Here is an 18,459-nt window from a genome sequence, read left to right on the forward strand (position 1 = left end):
TAAAGACCTCTAAGCAAGACTCGGTTGGAGTGAAGGCTTTGCTGGGACCGATGATCATTTCTCCCTCTAATTTCAAAGGTAATTATCATCATCTTTAGGTAACCATTAGGTACTTAGCTTGTAACCCTTTGCACTTTAAAACTCTATAATCTGTAGGGCTGAAACCTGTGTGGAATAGGTATGGAGTAAATGTTTGATGATGATGAAAGATGTGTGGAAGGAAGATTAATTTGGCAACAGCATATGGCCTGAATTGGAAAGAAGAAAGCCAAGAGGTAGAGAAATCATGAAGACGTTGTTCCAGAAATATAGGCATGAAGGAAGGATTGTGGAAGAAACAGATATGAGAAAATACTTAGGAAGTAGAGTTCAAAGAAACTGAGCCAATTTCAATGTGGAGTGGGTTAAAAATTAATTTAAGTCTTCAAGTCCAAGTCTTTTGAAGGGCCATGATGCCACTCAGGTAAGATGGAAAAATTGGGAGAGGGAATTGGTTTGGAGGAATAAGGTGAAGAATTTCGTTTTAGACAGGCATCCAAGATGATGACAGGACATTCGTTTAGAAATGGCCTAGGAATTTGGCTAGGTGAGATTGAAGTGACTATGTAGAAACAGGGCTGAAGTGTTGTTATAAATTTATTCACTTCAGCAGGTATTTACAGAGGCATGACTATGTGCTAAGGGCTGTAGGTTGTGGAGTTAAATGAGGCAGAGACCTTGAGGAATTAATGTCATGGGGGGAAACAGATGTGTGAAAGGGAATATAAAGTCTAATGGAGTAAGTGTCCAGAGGAGATTATATCCTGAGAAAGTGATTTAAATAGTACCTATTAGGGACACAAATTGCCCACTAGAGAAAACTGGAGAGTCTATGAAAGTATCCATAGGTAGCTTCTTCTGCTCAGTTTTTCCTGCTCTGTGTCCTGTTACTCTGGCCACGAGTGTCTGGACTGGACTTCGGATTGGCCTCCAAGTGGAGGCAATCCTCTCTAAGCCAGGCATAAAGAAGATCGACCACCAATGAGGTGGCCCATCAGGACAACTGTGTCCCGTAACAGCCCTTCTTATTGCCTAGTGAATGACAGATACATGTCGATGCTCTTGCTTGGGATGTTTTAAATGTAAGTTGCAGAGAGCAGTCACTAGAAGCAGAGATGGCAGTACAAGTTGGGACCGTATATGAGAAAGAAGCAGAGAGATGCTGATTCAGGAGAATGGCAAAAGTATTAGAGCATGGGCAATAGAAGTCTATCAATGAGGGAATGAGCCGGGCACCAGAGCCTGTTGCAGGATCATAAGAACTGCCGTTGATTTCTGGAATCAACAGTAGTTCTGGCTGATGATGTGTTTTTCTAGTTTCCGTATTTCCTGAAAATAAGCCCTCAGCATTTGCAGGGCTCTGAACATGTCCTGGCACTTTAGATCTCACACGAGCCCACCTACCACAAAGGAATTTCTGTTGTTTGGGCTTTCATTATGTCTGCAGAAAAGAGTATCTTGTGAAGGATAGGTCAGTATGATCTTCATAAAGCACGATCAAAAGGACATTCACAAGGGCACGTGTGTATGTGGCTGCCTTCCCAGAAGAGTGTAGCGGTAGAGGGCAAAAACCTCAGTTACATCTTAGAGCAAACCTTGAATCCTCAAGTTTATACTTTTGTGCTATTCCTTCTCTCTTTTCCCAGCATGATCACAGTGTAGGTCTGTGAGCTTGTCCTTGGGGAGAGCAGAGAAATGGAGAGCTATGGAGACTATTCAGTGCAGGCACCAAGTTTAAAGAAGGAAACCCTCGAAGACAGTAGACAGTGTAGCTGCCAAGAGCCATGTGTCAAGACCAGAGTTTCTCAGTGTACAGAATGCAAACCACCAGTTTAGGATCACCTGATTTGTTAAAAATGAAGATTTCTAGATCACCTTGCCCCAGCTGAATAGAATCTCTAAGCGAGAGCCCTAGGAACTTGCATTTATGTAAGTATGCAAGGCGCTTCCCTTGGAGATTCACCCCTGTGAGCCCTGTGTCAAGGAGAATGCTTGTTTCTGAGAAAGTATTCAGGACTGAAGGGTGGAAAAGTTTGGCACAACATATGCATACATTGCTGTAGGAGTGAAAAAGAAAGAGAGAAGGTGTGTGAGCTCAAGCTGGAGAATAGGGTGAGCAGAAAGAAGAGTGGGATGCAGGTTTGCTCTGGGAATCATGAGCTCAGATGATAATTGAGACCATGGAGATGGATTAGGTTTCTGCTAATGCCAGAATTTTAACAATCAGCATAAAAGTGCTATATAAAGCTCTCTCCTCCTCTTTATTATAGTCCTTGTAAGATTTATGGAGCACCAACTACAGGGAGAACATTGTATTAGCAGCTGTCAAAGAGAACAAGAGCTTATCATGTACTCGAAGTTGGACAAAATAAATCTGTAGTTTATATTTAAGAGCGACTACAAAGCAACATCCAAATAAGTGCAAGTTCATTCATTTAACAAAAACTCATTGTGTCCATTATGTGCAGACACTTTCCTTGACTCCACAGGGTGTGGTTTATCAGAAGGTGACCTGGGTGAGTTTAAAGGCAGATTTTGAAAGAAAGTAAAAACAGATTACTGAGAGGTTAAGGCACTCTAAGCAAGGATTTAGAGTCACAGAGTTCAGAGAGAGGGTACATAACTTCATTCAACATTCCATAAATATTTATTAAGTGCCTATTGTGTTGTAGACACTGGAAATATAGCAGTAAGTAATAGACAAAAATCCCTGCCCTCCTGGTGCTTAATATTCTGGTGGGAGAAAGACAAGAAAACACAATAAATAAGTTATATAGCATATTAGAAAATGGTGTTTTGGAAAAAATAAAACAGGAAGAGAGGATTTGGCGGGGGGGGGGGGGGGAGGGATAGATACAGTATCAAAGATGATCTTTTGGGAATAACTCATTGGAAGGAGATGTTTCTAAGTCTCCTATAAGATTTGTAAGTGTCAGGAAGATTTATGACTATGTAGTGGACATACGTTCTGTTAGAGACAGCAAGTGCAAATTCCCCCACAAGAAGCCCGCCTGGCATTTTCAAGAACAGCCAGGAACCTCTGTGTGTGTGTGTGCGTGCGCGCGCGCGCGCGCGTGTGTGTGTGTTTAAGTGAGGAAAGGGGTAATAGGATAGAGTTCAGAGACAAAAGGGGTGAGGGGTGTTACATAATCTAAGGCCATAGGTGTTGGAGATTTTTGCTTTTTCATTAAGTGGGATGGGAGCTGCAGGCAGGATGGGAACCTCTAGACCTGGGAGCAGAGGAGTGAACGTGATCTGACATGGATCCTCCAATTCAGCGGGGTGAACTTGGGCCCAACTTTTCACCTCTCTAAATTTGTTTCCTCATTTGTAAAATATTGAAAAGTATTTGTCCTAAGGTTGTTGTGATGATTAAACAGGATGTGTTCAAAAGATTTAGCAACTACTTGACACAGAGTAGGGACATTCTTTTCCTTTCCCTGTCTTCCACTTCCTCTCTCCAGTCTCTTCCACTTGGTACCAGGCGCTAGGAGAGAAAGATGGGAATAAGTCTTGCAGGTGACAGCCCACCTCAGGGGTAGGAAGAAAAGGGTGACCATTGTTTTAAAGACTGTGTTAAGTGACATAGTTGGGATTTAATATAATAGTTTGGGATTTAAATAATAGTTGGGATTATTAGTTGGGATTTTAAATAATCGTTTTATTGTGTTTTATCACGTGGACTAGAGAGACAGAACCGGAAATACTCAGGCAGTCCAATTAGATGCAGATGCTGGTCTCCCAGGCCTCAACCTTGAAAACTCACCCAAACAATTTACTTCTCTAAGTAGTTTATCAGACTCTGGGTTATGCTAGCAGTTTTAATTGTTCTGTTGTTCGACGTGTTAACTTCCTGAACGTTAACTGATTAATCTCAGTCTTCTAATTAATGTTTGAGTGATTCTCCTCAGGTCTAAACTATCAAGGGCACTTCTACTTAAACACAGTTTATCTTCTGTTTGTGCCCTCCTGGGCAATAGGTACATTTGAGGTCGCTGTTTAGAATGACCTGCGATGACTTCAAAACATCCATAAACACAACAACAAAAAACAAGACAGAACTCCTCCCCGTTGAGATTAATGATGAAAGCCTGGGTCGCGTTTGTTTGGGCTTGGGGCTAGATTCCCAGCCCCCGGAGCGTTAAGGCTGGTAATCACCAAGCCGTGGTCAGAAAGCCCCTGGGTGGGGAACTCTCTGCCCGACGTTTCCCTAAGTCACCGAAGTCGCCTCCCACATTTGGTGACTGCTGTTTATTTACTTGCAGTAAATGACAGTAAATGAACGTGTACGAGTGCTGCCGACCCCGAAGGGCGGCGAATTTCCCGCGGCTTCTCGCAGGAGACCCGGAGGGAGTGCGGCAGGGTCGCTCCCGAAGTCCCTGGCGTGCGCGCAGCCCTGCGCCCCGCTGCCCGGGTGCGAGTCTGCTGCCGCGGGCTGGGCTCTGCGGCGAAGAGTCCGGAGGCGGGCCGCCGCGTGGGTCCCGCGGTCCCTCCTCCCCGCCCCGCCGAGGCTCCGCCCAGACCCCCCCCCCACCCCGAACCCTGCTCCGCTTTCCCACTCTTCGCCGCCCGCCACCGGGTTCCCTAGCCAGCCCGGCCCCCGCGCCTCCTCCGCTGGCCCAGCCCGGCCCCCGCGCCTCCTCCGCTGGCCCAGCCCGGCCCCCTCCTTCTCCCCGGCGGCGATCGCAGGCTCGCTCTCTTCCCTCTTCCCACACCGCCCTCAGCTGCTCCCTCCCCGCACGCGGGTCTGGAGAGGAGTCGAGCGCCACGCGCATCGATAGCTCTGCCCTCTGCGGCCGCCCGGCCCCGAACTCATCAGTGTGCTCGGAGCTCGATTTCCCTAGGCGGCGGCCGCGGCGGCGGAGGCACAGCGGCGGCGGCGGTGGCGGCGGCGGCGGTGGCGGCTGCCCGGCCAGTACTCCCGGCCCCCGCCATTTCGGACTGGGAGCGAGCGCGGCGCAGTCACTAAAGGCGGCGGCGGGGGCCAGAGGCTCGGCGGCTCCCAGGTGCGGGAGAGAGGTACGGAGCGGACCACCCCTCCTGGGCCCCTGCCCCGGTCCTGACCCTCCTCGCCGGCGCCGGGTGGGGCCGGCGGCGACTGAATGAATTAGGGGTCCCCGGAGGGGCGGGGAGGGGGTGCGGGCGCTGAGCCCCTGCGGGCGAGCGGACCGGGTGGGGGTGTCTGCGCGGGGAGGCTCGGGGACGCGGCGACGAGGGGAATGAGGAATGGGCGGTGCGGGGCTGAGGAGGGTGAGGCTAGAGGCGGCCGCCGCTTGTGCTGCTTCCTGGACGGGGAACCCCTTCCTTCCTCCTCCCCGAGAGCCTCGGCTGGAGCCGGCCGGGGAGAAACTCGCGGGCTGGGCGGGCTGCCCCTCGGGGCGGTCGGGTGCGGTGGAGGTTACTCCCGATGCGCTCCAATCTCCCCTCCCCCTCGTCGTCGTCGTTTCTCTCTCTCTCTCTCTCTCTCTCTCTCTCTCTCTCTCTTTTCTCTCTCTCCCTTCGCTCCCGCACCTCTTCCTCCCTTCCCAGCCCTCGGCTGCCTCGGTTACTGCCTTCTCTGCTGCATCTAGCATCCCTAGGACGAAGGTATAAACTTCTCCCTCGAGCGCAACTGGACGGGTAGTGGTCCTTTTCAGTGTGTAGGGGGGGTATACGAGTAATAGGAGAGGTCACGTTTTGGAAGAGGCTAGGAAAGTGCTTAGAGACCACTGTTTGTGGTTATTGTGTTCGGAAAAAATGCATCTGCAGCCGAGTTCCTGACTGCTCCCCTCCCCCATGTATGGGCTGTGACATTGCTGTGGTCACAAAGGAGGAGGTGGAGGTAGAGATGGTGGTGGAAGAACAGGTGGCCAACACCCTACAACGTAAAGCCAATGACTTAGTGAAAAGGAAAAAGTTAATCCCAGAAGGTCTGTTTTGCTTTGTCAAGTTAAAACACACCGAAAACCCGCAGAGCAGAAGCAGGGCTTTTTCCTTGCTAGTTGAGTGTAGACAGCAATAGCTAAAATTGTACTTAAAGTTTAATTTGCCTGTTCTTGTCCTTTCCCCTATCTCTTGTCTGTTACCTTTATCCTTACAAATTTGACCCTCCCATCCCAAGAGTTATTACGGTACTCCTAAATAGCATTTAAACATTTTTTTTTTCAAACTGACTAGCAAGAGGAGTTCATTGTAGCAGTCTTCCAGCCAACTGCCTGAAATACTCCTAAGCATGTGCATGCTTTAGCTGAAGTCCTAAGCTAGCCTTCTTAAATTTTTGACGTGTATCAAAATAAGGGTTAAAACAGAAAAGCATTTTCTTACAATATTCATGTTATGTTTGTAATGGAAAAAAATTACAAAGAAATTTCAAAGGGAAAAATTCTGTTCACAATCATCATCTCAGAATCAACCGTATGAGTGATGTCACTCTAGGTGACTAAGGTCCAAAATGCTGACTCGACCATGAGATAGACTATAGACATCAAATATGGTTGATACCATTATTATTTAGTTTGATAGTGTAGCCATGGACAGGCATACCTGATTTCAAGAGACCATAGATGAGAGGATAATTCAGTTTTACGACAAAAGTGGTTTTCTTTTTCCCTTAACAGTGTGTTGGGTTCTAGTCCCACTTTACCCCTCCATAGCTATTTTAGCTTTGGGTGAGGGAGCTCTTTCTGGTTGATCTTCAGTAAGAGTCCTTGGAAACCCAGTTCTCTTCAGTGGGTTTAAATATTAGTTGGTTTATAAAATCCAATTCAGGGATTTTTTTTTTTTTTTCCCAGAAACAACAGCTGCATAAACAGGTAGACCAGAAGGTGTGTGTGTATCAGAACTCACACAGTTAAGCTGTAATCTCGTATCTGTCCATAGTACCTCTTAGGCTAGCAAACTTTATAGTTGCAAGGACACCTTATACTCTTGAAAATTATTGAAGATCCCTATATGGGGTATGTCAGTATGTACCATAATACAAATTAAAATTGAGAATTTAAAAATTGATTAATTCATTTAAAAATAGAAATAAGCCTATTACTTGATAACATAATAACATTTTTATGAAAACTTGTTTTTCAAAACAAAAATTAGTGAGAATAGTGGCTTTGTTTCACATTTTTGCTAATCTCCTTAACTATATTGCTTAATAGAAGACATCTGCATATCTGCTTCTGTGTTCAGTCTTTTGTGATCACATCTGGAAAACTCTACACTTGTTATGGAATAAGAGTGGAAAGGGTAAATAACAGTGCTGTAATGGTATTGTTAGTATTATTGATTTTGGCCTCTTGGACCCCCCAAAAGTTTTAGGAATGCTGCTGGATTCCTGGACCATAGTTTGATAACTACTGTTCTAGGCTCCCCAGATTGTTTTAGGGGATGGGATAGGCAGGGAGCCAGAGTACCTTTTGGTGTGATTCTCCTCATTGTTCCCCATTTCCTATGGCCTCTATTTAGAATAAAAGGTGGGAGCGATCAGGATAAGATACATGCTTGGAGAGGCTCCCACGGTGGCCTGGCAAATAAGGCTAGGTGGCACAGAATAGGCCAGGGGACTGTAATGTAATAGTCTCTGATAGGACAGTTGTCTAGCCTGTTCTTTGTGAGAAGACTCAGGAATAGTGTAAGGAGGTAATGGTTAGTATACTATCGTTTGGAAAACCATATTACCTTTCTCTAGGGTGGGGGGATGCTATTTGGATAATTCTTGGTCTTCAGTTAATAGGATACTACATGCACTGTAGTGTTTATATTTGCACATTCATTAATTTAGAATAACTTATCCTGTAATTATTGTGCACTTACTGCCATTCTTTGTGCAGTTCAGCCCTTATTTTTAGTAATGTGGTTATTGGGGGAAAGAAGGTAAAATTTTAAAAATCACTTTATTTCAAAACATTTGAAACAGCTGATTAAAAAATATTTTCTGTCTTGAGCAGTCAACCTTACAAGTTGCCAGTTATTTATTGCAGTTGTTGAGAGACTGTACAAGAAGCAGAGAGTAAGTCACTGAGAAGTATTCACTTACAGCTTTTCAAAATCGCTCTCAGTAAAAGCAGTGCATATCTTTAAATTTTGTATAATCATAATTTTTTGGTGCAAAGTTTTTTTCAGCACTAACATAGGATTACATGGTGTGACAGATAATGAAATCATCCATACTGAATAGTTCAAAATTCTTAAAATTCTCTTGGTTTTTATACACCATTATTTTCCCCAGCAGATATTTAACAGATTGAAATGTTATCAAATCTGCTTTGGTGTCTCAATTTTTATTTCCCCACTACATAGTCCAGCTTTATTTGACAGTCTTCTCTTCACTCCCATCTGACTGCAGGAGAACTACTGTGGTGATGCTTTTAAAAAGTTTTCTATAGCTGTTGGCTCTGACAAAGGCACTCAGCATATCCACTTGTAACTCTTAGGGGCCAGAGTCAACTAGGAATACTGTAGAGGTAGCTGTCAACAAGTTTTGTGTGGGTGTGTCCACAGGGTATAGACACTTGTACTGAGTGAAGTCATGGCATGTTCCTCTGAGAGCCATTAACTGCTACAGAGCAGCAGACTGGCTGTTTAGATAGAATAACCTGAATATACGATAAAAGAACTTTGTACTCTGAATGCATTTTTCTCAAACGTTGATGGGGGAGTTTGTAAACGAAATGCAGTTCATTACAATACTCATCTGTAGTCAACTAAAGTTTTCATCACTGAATTTTGTGAAGCATTTTGGAATAATTTTTTTGTGTAAAGGTGAATTTGTGTTAAAAGGTTTTGATAGAGTGGGTTATATTAATTTCATGTTCTGATTTATATTAACCACATGTTCTAATTTAGTCACATTCTCATTATTTTTATTATAAGGCCTGCTGAAAATGACTGAATATAAACTTGTGGTAGTTGGAGCTGGTGGCGTAGGCAAGAGTGCCTTGACGATACAGCTAATTCAGAATCACTTTGTGGATGAGTATGATCCTACAATAGAGGTAAATTTTATTTTAATATTATGCATATTGATTTGTGCAGGCCCATTCTTTGGGTACAAAAAGGAGGTTTCTCTGATCATTTTTTACGACTACCCGTTACAAGCAATCATACTGAAAATGATTTTACTAAGTTCTCTGAAATGTACTTGGGTCCCTTGGCTTTATTCTGAAGTTATATACGCAACTAGAGATAGAGATAGCCCTTATTCTCACTAAAGTATTAAGATGTATAACATTCGTTCTATGTTAGTATACGTGTTTTTTGATTGTAAGTGTATTTCAGAGTTTTGTGAGAGGGTAAAAATGTAAATTCACATCTTACCTAGACAGTTATTTTAAAAAATGGTCTTATGGTTGTTGCTTGTTTGTTCGTTTGTTTGCTATTTTAATGTCACATTCATAAGTTATAGTTGAATCGTGCCAGTAAAATGTAATCATTTGGTAGTTGGTTTTTTTTTTTTTTTTTTTTTTTTTTAACATTTAATTAGTAGCATTTTCCTGTTTTCTCTTCACATTGGAGTAGGGGAGAACCTACAGCTACTTGATACATTTTAAAATCTCATTCTTTGTGTATTTTTATCTCGATCTATATCAGGTGGTATATAACGGTACCACTATCAATTCTTACCTTTGCTTTGCAGCCCTCTTTTAATTTACTCAAATGTTAGAATTTCTTTTATTACAGATTGATTAATGAATAATTTTTAAACTTTTCTAATTTCATAAAAAATTGCCAAAGTAAAGGCCAGCAGCAAAATGATAGAATAAGGGCCTGCAAGAGACCTTGAGTGGTCACATAATATTTTCTGCTGCCTTCTGGCAGCACTGTACTTAAATGATCTCAAGCAGATAAGGATTTATTTAATCCTAAAGACCTGCAGGAGGGGATGGCACATCACTGTCCTTGTTAACTCACTTCCAGAATGTAATTATGAACGTATTTTATACATAATCTGAATATCCATATTAACTGTAACATCAGTGGAGATAGAAATAAATATAGCACCTGTCTTTGAAATAGACTTATGTTGTTAGATTATTTCTTAGACTTTGTTACCCCAGGTTAAGCAGTCCTAATCCCTTAGTTTTTATTTTGGATCTGCAGATCAGATCATATTTTTTTAAATCAGCTCTGAAAAATTTCCCAGAACTTTCTCTGAGTCTCTCCTTGTGGAATCTGAAACAGGTTAAGATGCCCTGTTACGGGACAATACTGTATGATGTTTTCAAGAACACTTTGACTGCATTGAGGTAGATTCTGAGGGCACTGGTGGCCATGGCAAGATATTTATGCAATTAGAACATTGAGGATAGAGTAAACAGCTTCATAAGGAAATATTAAATATTTTGGTACTGCAGGAAAAAAAAGAAATAACACTTTATTTAAACCTAGCCAGCTTTTATTTGGCATGAGTAAAGGGGAAGAGTCTAACTGAAGTGGACCACCTGTACAATAGTCTTCTATATTTTCTCTTGGCAAGTCAGTTCAGTGCTGTATGATGGGATTTTTTTTCCCCTTTGAGAAGGATTAAATAGTTCACCCAATTCTAAAACCAAGGTTACTTGGCATAATCCATTTAGATCAGAAGGAAAAGGAAGTTTTAATAGAATTCAGGTTAAACACGGAAGTTTTCTTGGGATTTTGGAAGGTGATTTTTAGCAGAAGTGCTCTCCGTTTCTTTGCAAGTCCAAGGGATTCCATTAAACTGGGTTTCCTGTGTGCTGTAGGAGATAATGTGATCAAACATGTTAGGAAGTCTTTCTGTCCAACTTGCTAAAGTGCAATGTGGGTCTAAAATAAAGCCAAACGTTAATCCTTTATTTTGAGTGAAGGTAGAAAAAGTTTATAAATTCAAACCCCTACCTCTGATTATGATTTCTGCCAGACCTGAAGGCTTGACTTTGGGGGAAGCATTGGTTACCTGTGAACTTTGAAACTTTGACATTCCCTCACTAGTGCAGCCATCTGGGAAAAGCTGTCAGAGATCATCTCTTGTCTTCCAAATTACAGTGAGTCTCAGGGAACTGACACATTAAAGTCATGGTGTAGTTCAACTACAAGAAAGACAAGATAATTTAGTAGCTTATTTTAAATAAACAGTGGTTAAGCAAAAATGTTGACTTGATGTTTTTATAAAGAGTTTAAAAAGGAGATGTGGGGATATCACTACTGCTATTAGGTTTTGATTGGTGAATAATGTAGGTCAGAGAGAAAATGAGGGAGCACATAGGCTGCACATTTGGAATTCTCATCAGTTTTCCTGCGCTAAAACAAATGGGAAGGAATTTTTAAAATTTTTTAAAAAAAATTAAAGAATATCATTTCTAGTGGTTTAGAATTTATAAAGATTTACCCTAGGAGATAGATTCATTTTATGGATAAAAATGGTCTCTGAGAGATTGTAACTTTCATTTTTTCTTTCATTTTATGGATAAAAATGGTCTCTGAGAGGTTGTAACTTGCCTGAGAGTACTTAACTAGTAAATAGTGGACTTTTAAGTTTTCTGAGACCAAGTTAAGGGGAATTTCCACCTTGTATATACAACTTTAGAAATGAGAAGTTAATCTTTAAGCTAGGAAGAGATTTAATAATGGAGGCTGATTCAGATTTATCGATATACCAAAATTTGAACTTATCTTCCTCTCCAGTGGCATCTTAATAGCAGAGATATGATATAAAATTAAACAGGTGTGATGCATAGATAGAGCATGCTTATATTTGAGGCTGTGCACATAATAATCAACTTCTGTTTTGAAACATTTTACTTTTATCTTTTGTGAAGTTCACCAAAGAGTTCCAGAGATAATGAAGTACGTTGTTCGTGGTGCAAGAATATTAAAAAGTCAAAGTACTCTCCAAGCACAATACCAGACTAGAAATAATATATGCTTTTATAGTTTAGAGATCACTTGTTATTTAAACACATTCTCTGAAATGTGTTTTCCAAGATAAAATTTGGCAGGAGAAGAAAAATCTTGTTTTAAAAATATATAAATAGTTACAGACATGGAGATCAGAATGATCATCTGATCGATTAGGAAATAGATATTGTGTATCTACTAGATTTAATATGCTAGTAAAAAAAGATACAGAAAGATGTATTTTTTTTCAGGCTCCAATCCATTGACATTTGCATGCTTCTGTTAATGTGACACTTGTAATTCAGTCTAAGTATTATGCCCTTCTTCAGTGAGTTTCCTACTCAGTAAGGATGATGGATTCTTGATTGGATTGATTTGCTCCATCTTTATTGCTCTGAGCTGTGGAGTATTTATTCAAGATTTACCAGTTTCTCTGTCTTTTTACTTTTTCATGTTAATTATGGATTTTATTTTACTTGCTGAATAAGGTGTAATAGCTAGAACATTTGTAATATTAAGTCTTGAAGAATGGTGTGAGCATTGTATAATGTTGAAAGCCGTTATTTTTCTGGTTTTATGCTTATATACCAGTAGTTATCAATAAGGGGTTGGTGGCTTTGCTTCCCAGGGGACATTTAGCAATATTGAGAGATATTTTTGGTTGTTACAGCTTGTAAAGGGGGACTGCTACTGGCATCTGTGGACACAGGGATGCTGTTAAACTGCCTGCGGTACACAAGACCGCTCCCACAACCAATGAGATGGCCTCAAATGGCAGTAGTGCTGAGGCTGAGACCCTCCTCTGTGTTACATAAAGCTTTAAACATCTCTGTCAACTTCAAGTCTCTGAATAAGGTTTATGCCAGATACCCTAACACAGCACAGATTTAAACTTTACCTTTTCTAAACTAATAGTATGTTATATGAGCTTATTCTAGCCTTCTGTTAAAACATTGTTTTTTAAAATAAGATACACAGTAATTTTGTAAATGCATTTCTCAAGACTTTGGCCAGCTGCCCCCCCCCCCTTTAAGTGAGTGCCCTCTACTGGTCAGTTTATTTGCTTTTATAATAAATAATGAAATACCAGGTTTGGGTGTTTTCCTATTTAAACTGTGGGTATAATCAATTTATAAATGTATAAGTTTTATTTAAAAGTCTGATTTTATATAATTTTTAAAAATCTAAAGTGTCAGTTTTATTCTCTGCTTACATTAAGATTCCTGTGTGGACTAGTTAGGCCTAACCAATTAAATAGGTAGGTGAATATTTTTAACTAAGAAAGGAAATGTGGCAGTGAAGGAGAAAATAGGGTGGTTCGGTTGTTAACCCTGATTGAGATTACTTTGAAGAATAAAAAGTGACACTTTGACTCTGAATTTCTTTACACAGGAGCTATGCTATAGAGCTCAAAGCTTCCTGATGTGCTACATGGGATGTTAGGAAAGGGCCTATGGGAAAGTGGCAAATTGTGACAGTTAACATTGTGCAGATTTTTTTATATAGTACTATAGAATAGTCGTGAACACCTGATTTTTAGAATAAAGTAACACAAAATTCAGGCCCTATACTTAGGTCAATCTGAACGTAAGTATGTACTTAATAATAATAAGTGCTTATTTAGACCTGAATGTTAAAAATTATCCAAAATGTTTTAGTCTTACTTGGATTTTTATAAATACAAACCTTTACAAACATAGAAATGAAAGTTGGTAGTGGAAATAAGTGAAAGGAAAAAATGTTTTTATGATTTAGCATCTCTATAAAGATTCTAGGGTTTTTTTTTAATACTTTATTTTTAAGATTTTATTTATTTATTTGACAGAGAGAGATCACAAGTAGGCAGAGAGAGAGAGGGAGGAAAGCAGGCTCCCTGCTGAGCAGAAAGCCTGATGCGGGGCTCGATCCCAGGACCCTGAGATCATGACCTGAGCCAAAGGCAGCGGCTTAACCCACTGAGCCACCCAGGTGCCCCAAGATTCTGGTTTTAACAACACAACTAATTCCTTAATTCCCTAATAATTAATCAACGTCCACTCTGTACCATACAGGTTTCCTAGGGGCTGGAGATACATTGAGGAGCAAAAGGGACCAGATTGCACTGCCTTCATGAAGCTTACTGCCCTTAGATGTTTTTGAAGAGCAGTGCTTCTAGACAATGATCCTAATTTTATTTAATCTAATTTGGAGGCTCTGTGCTTTGGAGGGGGCATTCAATTTCTTGCCTCTCCTTTAACTATCTTGGCATAGAGTGCCTAGGTTTTTTGGAATAGTTACATTATTGTAATCTTAATAAAATTAGAAATGGGTCGTAAAAATAAAATATTTGAGAGAATCAAGTAGGGACACAGTGCTTATGTTAGGTAGTTTTTTAGCTTCTTATTTTGAAAATTTCCAGTCTTTGGAAAAGTTGTGAAAAGTAGTATTGTGATTACCTGTTACCCTAAAACAGGTTACATTGATTATTTGGCTAAGGTGATACCTATCACCTTTCTCTTGATGTAAAGATACCTTCTTTGTCTTTAGTACGTACCCTGTCGGGAGATGCTTTGAGATTCTAACTATTCTCTTCTCCAGCATACTTGCACTCAGTAGGATGTAGCATCCACTGATAATTCTTAGCAGAATAAATTACTACAATAATGGGTGCAGAATGGTATGTCATCTTATAACCCTGTCATTACTTCCACATGTATTAGTTGACATCTGCCATAAATAAGGCTCTCTCTTTTCTCTTCTCTCTCCTTATTTGTTTTTTTCTTATTTGTATTAGTGTGGACACATGGATTCCTTTTTTTTTTTAACGTATCCAAGTCTATTACTGTAAGTTTTTACTTTTTGATCTCAGATTTTTTTTTAAAGATTTTATTTGTTTATTTGACAGACAGAGATCACAAGTAGTCAGAGAGGCAGGCAGAGAGAGAGGAGGAAGCAGGCACCCCGCGGAGCAGAGAGCCTGATGCGGGGCTCCATCCCAGGACCCTGGGATCATGACCTGAGCTGAAGGCAGAGGCTTTAACCCACTGAGCCACCCAGGCGCCCCTGTATTTTGATTTTAAATGAGACTTTTTTTAAAAAAGGGTATGTAGGCAATTATACTCTTTATGAGGTAGTGGAAGTGTACCTTCTTGGAGAATTTCTGGAGTTCAGTTTGGCAATATGTATCAGAATGTAAACTGTATGTTCTTTGACCAAGTAATTTTACTTCTAGGAATTTATCCCAAGGATTCCATTGGGTAAATGTTTAAGATATGTAATATGTAGGAATGTTTCTTGCAGTGTTATGATTTTTGAAAATGGAAATAATCCACATGGCTACCAGTGGGTAAAGTAAATTATAGTATATCTATACAAATTATATACTTGTCAAAAAGATTAGGTAGATCTATCTGTACTAACATTGAAAAATACCCATTGTGAAGTGAAGCTGCATCATAGTACATTGTGTAGAGTGTGATTCTGTTTATATAAAAACTGTGAATATGTACATAAAATATGGTAGTTTAGTCAGACTCATTCTCTGTAGGTTTTGGTTCTTAAAAATGAGTTTTTGGTTTTTAAAAAAGTATACTTTTTGAGAGGGAAAAGTAAATGCTCATTTTTGAGGGAGAAAAGTCCCTAACATACTATCTACCATTAGATTGCTTCATATTTACTTTCTTCCCCTTTTTAAAGCCTCAACAGATTGAACAATGCAGAGGTATCTTGGATAAAGAATTTGGTATTTGGCCAATTAAAGAAGAGCTGAGAGAAATATAATGCAAAACATGATTCTGTTGGCATCTGTAATTATTAAGATTGGATCCATACTCGATCCTGCCTCACATTCTGACCTTGGCATCAAGTGATAATTTATGGCAAAATGCCACATGACTTCAGTGGTTACAGATGCATGCTTAATATATCTTTATTTTCAAAATCTGTTATGCAAATTTTCCTTGAGTTTATTCAGGTTTTTGAACCAGTTTTATCTCTTGCAAGTAGTCTTTTTTTTTTTTTTAATTTTATTTATTTATTTGACACAGAGAGAGAGAGTACGAGTGCAAGCAAGCACAAGCAGGGGGAGCAACAGGCAGAGGGAGAGGGAGAAGCAGGCCCCCGACCGAGCAAGAAGCCAGATGCAGGGCTGATTCCAGGACCCCGGGACCATGACCCGAGCTAAAAGCAGATGCTTAACCAACTGAGCCACCCAGGTGCCCCACTTGCATGTAGTCTTAGGCAGAGATTCAACATTCTCATAATTGAAAGTATTCTTCATTTAGTAAAGAAATTTAAAAAAAAAATTTTTGTTTTCTTTATTTTTACTATTAATGAATATCTTAATCAAAACTTCTGTCATGAGAACAAGCTCTTTTAACACCCTTGCTGCCTAATTAAAATAGAGATCCTTCATAATCTTCAGAGCTTTAGCCCTCCTTCCCTGGAGCTTGTCCAGCACCATTGTGTTTATTTTGAAATATGGTGACCGATTTTGCAAAAAGTAGTCCAAGTGTAGTTGTTCAATAATCTTACAAAGACAGGATACTCCTGTTGCCATAGAGTTCATAGTAGCCAGTGGCCTGGCTCCTAAACTTTTTGGCCTGTAATGGCATGTGCAATGTAATATATAAAATCATACAGTTAACTTATTATAGCAATTTTATAAAGGATTTGCATAGTCTTTAATACTAACCTGTATACAGAATCCTGTCTGGTATTATTTACCAGCTTTTACCGCTGAAGGAACAATGCCTTAGAGTACATGAGACATTAGGTAGTTTGCCTGCACTCACACCACAAGTAAGAGGAGTTCTGTGGCTGCCCATAGATTGAAGATTCAGGAGTACATCTTTAGCCTAGATTTCGGTCCTGAGCATGAGATTTGTATAGCAAGCTGCTTCCAGGTCATGGCCACCAGAACTATCCTAAACGTGGAATTTGACATACCCCAAACTGAATTCATCTTTTCCTCTACTCTTCCCTTTCTGTCCCTGTGCCCAATCAGTAAACTACCATTAAAAAAATTGAGATATAATTCATATAGCATAAAATTCATCCTTTAAAAATACACAGTTAGTGATTTTTAGTATATCCATGAAGTTATACAGCCATAACATTTTTGTCACCTCAAAAAGAAGCCCCATACCCATAAGCAGTCACTCCTTAGTCCCTTTTGCCAGCTCTTGGTAATGACTGTGTAATGTCTCTGTGGATTTGCCTATTCTGCATATTTCATATTACTGGAATCCTACAGTCTTTCTTCTTGTGTCTGGCTTCTTCCATGTAGGATAATGTTTTCAAGGTTCATCCTCACTATCACATAGTTCAACGCTTCATTCCTTTTTATGATCAAATAATATTCTGTCATATGGATAATACCTTACTGAGTTTATCAGTCAGTTCATGGGCATTTAGATTGTCTCCTCTTTTGGGCTATTTTGAATAATGTTGCTGTAAACATTTGTGTATACTTTTTTGTGTGAACATACATCTTCAATTCTCTTGGGTATATACCTAGAAATAGAATTGCTAAGTCATGTGGTATCTTTATGTTTAACTTCTTGAGCAGCTCTCAGACTCTTCCACAGTGTTTGCAATATTTACATTCCCACCAGCAATATATGAGGTAGTTCTGCCAATTTTACCCAATAAGTATTTCTCTAAGCTAATGTTCTCTCTCTGTGTACTGCTGTTGCTGCCTTCAGGTTCTGTCATTTCTTGTAATAGCTTCCTAACTTATCTTGCAGCCTCCAACCTGCTTCCTTTCTGTAATTTTTCATAATACTAACAGTGAATCTGGTAAATCTGATGTTTCCTTCCTACTTAAAAATCTTCCAGTAATTTAGTATAAGATGAAGTTCCAAATTCCTTAATGTGGCATAAAGACCCTCCATAAGCTGACTTCTGCTTGAAGACTTCTACTTACCTAAAATCCCTCTAAGTTAAAGTTTTACTGAACTTCTTGGTTCCATGTACTCAACATATGCTTCATGTTTTTATGCATTCTTTTTGCTCCTTACTGCCTGGAGTGGCCCTCTCCTCGCTGTGTTTCTGAACTCCTGTAAGCAAAGTTAATCTCTCCTTCCTGTTAGCTGCCATTGTATTTTGTCCTGCATGTGGTGTTGCATTTATTTCATTATATTTTAATTATTTGTATACCATATCTCTTCTTCCAGACCTAGTTCTTTGAGGTCAGAAACTTTATAACTCCTGGCATAGTATATAACAGCTAGTAGATGTATGGTAAGTATCCCTAAGATGCAAGGGAGAATGGACTGAGTACGTGGGAATGAACTAATAATAAGCTTGGGTCTAGATCTCCCAAAGTCCATGTTTCTTTCCTCCTATAATTCTAACATACATGGTTCTAGCTATCTTTGAAAACTAGCTGTCTACAACATCCTTTGATGGCTTACAACCAGTAGTGTGGAACATACCATTCTATGATGGATTCAAATAATTTTTTGGAAGAGTAACAAAATACTTGAACATTAAGAGAGTAAAAGTTTCTCATTTTTCCCTATAGGTGTCATTTATATTTAGCAGTACAATGAAAAGTACTTTGGGCACTTAATGCGTTAAGAAAACCTAACAAACATCTCAAAAGTA

The 18,459-nt window shown here is 40.0% G+C and overlaps 1 protein-coding gene across 3 annotated transcripts in view; it reads left to right on the top strand.

Moving 5' to 3' along the window:
• The first annotated feature begins 4,906 nt into the window (after window positions 1-4,906).
• Window positions 4,907-18,459, top strand: part of KRAS (KRAS proto-oncogene, GTPase) — a 39,127-nt gene continuing 25,574 nt past the window's right edge. Inside the window, exons 1-2 of one of the 3 annotated variants that reach the window (XM_046011300.1) lie at window positions 4,907-5,058; window positions 8,887-9,008. In XM_046011300.1, coding sequence (XP_045867256.1) covers window positions 8,898-9,008 — 111 coding nt within the window. In that variant the 5' untranslated portion in view covers window positions 4,907-5,058; window positions 8,887-8,897. The remainder of the gene's footprint in view (window positions 5,059-8,886; window positions 9,009-18,459) is intronic. The other 2 variants (XM_046011302.1, XM_046011301.1) reach the window with 2 other exon arrangements.

The sequence above is a fragment of the Meles meles genome, chromosome 7 (assembly GCF_922984935.1).
Source record: "Meles meles chromosome 7, mMelMel3.1 paternal haplotype, whole genome shotgun sequence".
In the NCBI taxonomy this organism is placed as follows: Eukaryota; Metazoa; Chordata; class Mammalia; order Carnivora; family Mustelidae; genus Meles; species Meles meles.